Source organism: Centruroides sculpturatus, unplaced genomic scaffold (assembly GCF_000671375.1).
Source record: "Centruroides sculpturatus isolate CEXI.00-Female unplaced genomic scaffold, Cexi_2.0 scaffold788, whole genome shotgun sequence".
Lineage (NCBI taxonomy): Eukaryota > Metazoa > Arthropoda > Arachnida > Scorpiones > Buthidae > Centruroides > Centruroides sculpturatus.
In genome coordinates, this window is record NW_019384922.1 from 401,688 (window position 1) to 406,664 (window position 4,977).

General features: G+C 30.8%; 1 protein-coding gene across 1 annotated transcript; it reads right to left on the reverse strand.

The window, feature by feature from the left end:
• Positions 1-3,470: 3,470 nt before the first annotated feature.
• LOC111631868 (5-hydroxytryptamine receptor-like) lies at positions 3,471-4,642 on the reverse strand. Its single transcript, XM_023376205.1, has one exon. The coding sequence runs from the start codon at positions 4,567-4,569 to the stop codon at positions 3,520-3,522; it is 1,050 nt and encodes a 349-aa protein (XP_023231973.1). The 5' UTR covers positions 4,570-4,642; the 3' UTR covers positions 3,471-3,519.
• Between the last annotated feature and the right edge of the window lie 335 nt (positions 4,643-4,977).

Genomic DNA, 4,977 nt, shown 5'->3' on the forward strand with positions numbered 1-4,977 from the left:
CGGGATCCCGGAAAAAGAAATTATTTTTCCCGTAATCCCGCTGGAGGCAAATTTCCCGGGAAATGAGAAACCTTAGAGATTACGTATAAATGTAAGAGAGACTAATATTTTTACCATTATGTTTATGTAAAAAATAAATGTGAAAAATTTTTAAATATATTAAGTTTTTATTTCTTTATAACAAAGCGATTCTTACTTTTAAAATGATCTTTTATACATAATTCCATCTGTACTTCATTAGATTTTTTTTTTTTTTGAATTTTTTCGTTCTGGATGCACTAAGAGGACTTTTTTTTTCTGTACTCATTATGAGTTTGATCAATCCTACTATCAATAAAAAATATGGGAGGCGAGGAACGAGGACCAATTTATTGTCCGAAAGAGACCAATTGTCAGGAACTTTTCATGAACCGCTCATGAAAAATTCCTAGTGTTGTTTACACGGAATTGATGCCGTAGCTCCAGAGCGGTAGTTTCACACTTTAATCGCCTTGGACATCCGCATATCTATTTCTTTTTCTGTTTTTTTTTTTTTCGTTTAAATATAAATATTTTAACGACGACTTAAACCTTTTTATTCGAATTTTTGAAAATAAATTACAAACTTTATCTTCAAAATAATAAATAATAATAAAAAAAATATAGGCTAAATTTTATTCATCATAATATTGATATTGTCATTTTTATTAATAAGTAAAATAAACTCTTGGTAATCCGAAATAATTATTGTCAGGGATTGTTTGGATTAGTGATATCAAATACTGGATCGCGTGACATACCCAAGGTATGCAATGATGAGAAAACTAACTCTTGAACAATCATTTATTTATGTGAAAATGTCTAATATGTATTAATTTAACAATTTCGTCTCAGTTTGAAAAGATAATTTGTGATTTATTTCGGTTTATCATTGAAATATTTATCGGAAAAACAGTTGATTCGAATTAACAGTGTTTGGATTAGAGCAGATTTAGGATGATAGAAATTTTATTTATTATTTCATTAAAATTCCCAATTATACATATACCGTATCTTAAGTTTTCAATCAATTTTCATTAAATTTAGATGACGTAATAATAATATATTAGCAGTTTAGTGATTCCTGTTAGTTTTATTGATTTGTATAAATTCAAGATGCAAAATACTTTTTCAAATAAGATTTACGACTGTTATATAAGATTAAACAATTAAATAATCGTCAAAAATTAGTATTTTTAAGTAGTGGTAAAAACTACATTTTAAAGATGTAGCGGCCTATAAAATATCTAGTTCTTTAAATAACTTTATATATAAAATAAGCATGAATAAAAATATTTGCATTTCAAATTATCATATGAATTTAACTTATTTCTGTTATTTTCAAAATAGAGAATTTCTAGCATATTTTAAACGCATTTTTGAATTATAATGCTACATTATATTTTTTTAGTGGAAGTAGTATTATATCAAATTATATAATCTATATAAATTTCCATGTGATGTACCAAGTCTTAAAATATAATTTCGAAATTATATTGTCTGAATTTAGATATTGACGACTTTGGTAAATTTTTTAAACCTGGGGATGACACAAAAGTTAGTTAACAGATATATTTAAGACTGTTTTAAAAACGGTTCTTATCGCTTGATCAAAAGCCATTTAATCACGAATATTACAACTCTATCTCTGTATACTAAGGCCTATAATTTTATACAGGTCTAATCATCATCAATCAATATTTATAATAAAGGTAAGTGTACAATTTGCGTGCCGCTAAAACTCAAAAACGAGTGCCGGTACGTTCAAGGGAGTTATATGGTGTGGTAGCCCTCTATCTCCCATCGATGAGGAAGGTTCCCGTTTTTACCTGAAGAGCGTGCTGTTGAAGATGTAAGGGCTGGAAGTTTCGCCCTCTAGAACAGTCAGGCATTCGAGAGCATTCCACAGCATTCCAGAATGTTCCGGAATGTTCTGGAACGTTCGGGAACATCCCAGATCATTGTGGAACATTCCAGAACACTCTTGAATGTTGTGGAATGTTCTGGAACATTGTGGACCATTCGAAGCCTTTTTTGTATGGGTGGGACTACTCATTGGTGGGGGTATATAAAGCAAGATCTGTCGTCGATTCGAACGTCAGTTTCTTATCAGTGAAAAAGAAGAAGTGAAAATTCCAAAGTAGTGCAGTGAGTGAATAAAAACAAATAGTGAAGTGTGAGTAGTCAAAGTGATACAGTGACTGAATATAAATCGAAAACAAAGTGTGAAAACTACGTAAAGTGTACTTAGTGTATTTGTTAATAAAAAGTTGATTTGATTTATATTTTATACAATGCCCAAACTTAAAAGAGGAGGAGCTCTTGCCAGTTCTGAATTTTCTTTTGAATATTAAAGTTGATATCGTCGACAATATTATTTTTAGTTGCCAAAATTGCCCTTTGAAATAGCCACTCCGAATAATAATAAGCGCAGAGCCCAAACGGTTAGGAGTTGAAGGTTGAAATTTGGTACACAGTTAGGGTGCGTCATGAGAACGTACTGTACAGTAAGAAGGGATTTTTCGAAATTTTCCCCGCGAGAGAGAGGGACAGGATTAAGACTTCCCATGAAGAACTCGGCTTCTATTATACTATTTTAGATGCGGTTTTTTGCGTTTTTGATTACGTTTTAATAGGGTACATCACGAGAATGTACACTAAGAAGGGATTTTTCGAAATTCCTCCCTCGGGGGAAATGTTAACAATGGAAGTGGTTAAGTAACAATTGAAGTGTTAAGAGAAAGCGACGTGCAAGATTTACAGGTGCAGATGCGGTTTTTTGTGAGAAATCGAACATATTTTTAGATCCATCTAAAAATTTTCTAATTAGTCTGGAAGCAGGGCAACCTAATTCTTGCATTTTGAGAAAACGGGTAAGATTGACTATAATGTACTGTAATAACCTTAATCTTCGCTATCGTTACTTTTTTCCCGAGCAACGCTGGGCTTATCAGCTAGTTTATAAAATAAAATTATAATTTATTTTTCTACTGAACTTGCGTTTTATTTAAATTTTAATGTAAGATACTTATTTTGCGACAATTTTTCTCTCTTCCGCCGGATAGTGGGAAATGGGCCCGACATAATAAAAAATTCTTCGAAATTTTTGCCCACACTGATTCGATCTCGGAACCCCAGAATGATGGGTTTAAAACCTTAACCGTCTCAGTCATCCGTCGTTGATTTTTTCTTTCTGATACTTGTAAATGTCAACTGTGTTAAATAAAATTAGATATACACTTTTTCTCGCTGATATAAGTTTTATTTTGTCAAGTTTAAAACCATAACACAAATCATTAAATATTTTATTAACAATTAATATAATCTAGAATTTACTTAAAATAATGCACTAAAATGTAGACATTAACATATAAATAAAAGTTATTAATATTGATATTATTTTTCCTAAAAGTCTTATTTTTGTTACGAAGAAAAGTATACTGTATATTGAAATATATAGTCTATGAAAAATTTTATTTTTGTTTCTTTTAGAAAATATTTTTAGGTTAATCTAAATAACCTTTTAAAAGCTTGTCTGAAATCTGGACTGAATATTGTATAAATGATAGGATTTAGCATGCTGTTAGCATAACCCAGCCATAGAAGGAAACTGAAAATGTAATCATTTGGTTGACATGATCTACAAATAGGCATGACGAGAGCCATGACGAAAAATGGGAACCAACAAATTACAAATACACCTGTTATAATCGCAAGAGTTTTTGCAGCTTTTTTTTCACGTTTAAAATCTGAAGTCTCTTTACATTTTTTATTTTCTCTTTTAGCTAATATTAAAAGTTTACCAAATTTATTATTGATTTCGCACTCTGTTATTTGTTTGTTGCTCTGAAGTTTAATCAGAAACATGGCTTTGTTACGTGGGTTTCTGCGAATTCTATTTCGGGCTACTTGATAAATTCTCCAATACAATATTAAGATAATTATCAATGGAACGAAGAAGCTGGAAAAGGTGGCAAAAATTTGATAAGCTAAATCTTGGCTTACTAAACATTTTTTATCTTCTTCCAGACGCTTTTTAAAATCTGGATCCTTCCAACCAAAAACTGGAGCTACCGATATCACAATGGCTGTAATCCACACAAATAAAATCATCAAATAAATTTGGCAAGCATTTCTTTGTCTTGCATAATCCATATTTGTTACTGACCAATATCGGTCTACAGCAATGGATAATAAGTGAAGAATAGAAGCGGTACAGCATAAAACATCGCAAAATGTCCAAATATCACATAACGCCGGTCCTAACGTCCATTCTTGATTCACTTCATTAACAGCACTAAGGGGCATTACGAGACAAGCAACCATCAAATCGGCTATTGCCAATGATAAAACTAAATAATTTCTCACAGTTCGAAGATTTTTATCTATTAAAACAGCACTGATGACAAAGATATTGCCAATGATTGTTGCCAGAATCAACAAACCTAGTATTATTGATATAACTATCGTAGTAAAGTTATTGTTATTTTTAAAAAGTAAAATATGACCCGATGTAAAATTGTATTTTTCATCTTCAGCTTGAATGATCATGATTTATTTAGTATGTCTTAGTAAATAGGCAGGTAAGTAAACAAATGCTTTTATTTCTGAACTTCATTAGTTGATAATCTGTAAAGAAATTTAAATTAATAACATTGTTTTTAAGATTAATAATGATATAGTTATAGTTAATTTTTACTTTCCGACAGTTATATATAATAAAGGGAATTATGGCACTCGGACAAAAAATAATTCTCCCAATACTTTTACATTTTTAGACTCAGAGGATACCTTGAAACGTCGAGAAATGAAAAAAGTTGGGGATCTCTGCATGTACTGTACAGTACAACAGATGTTAATGTGTATGGGGGCACGATTTTGTTTACCCAATTTGTAGCTTAATAACTCCTGTGTATTAGGGGATTGATGCTATTAAATTTTGGTGTTTAAGATCGAGGA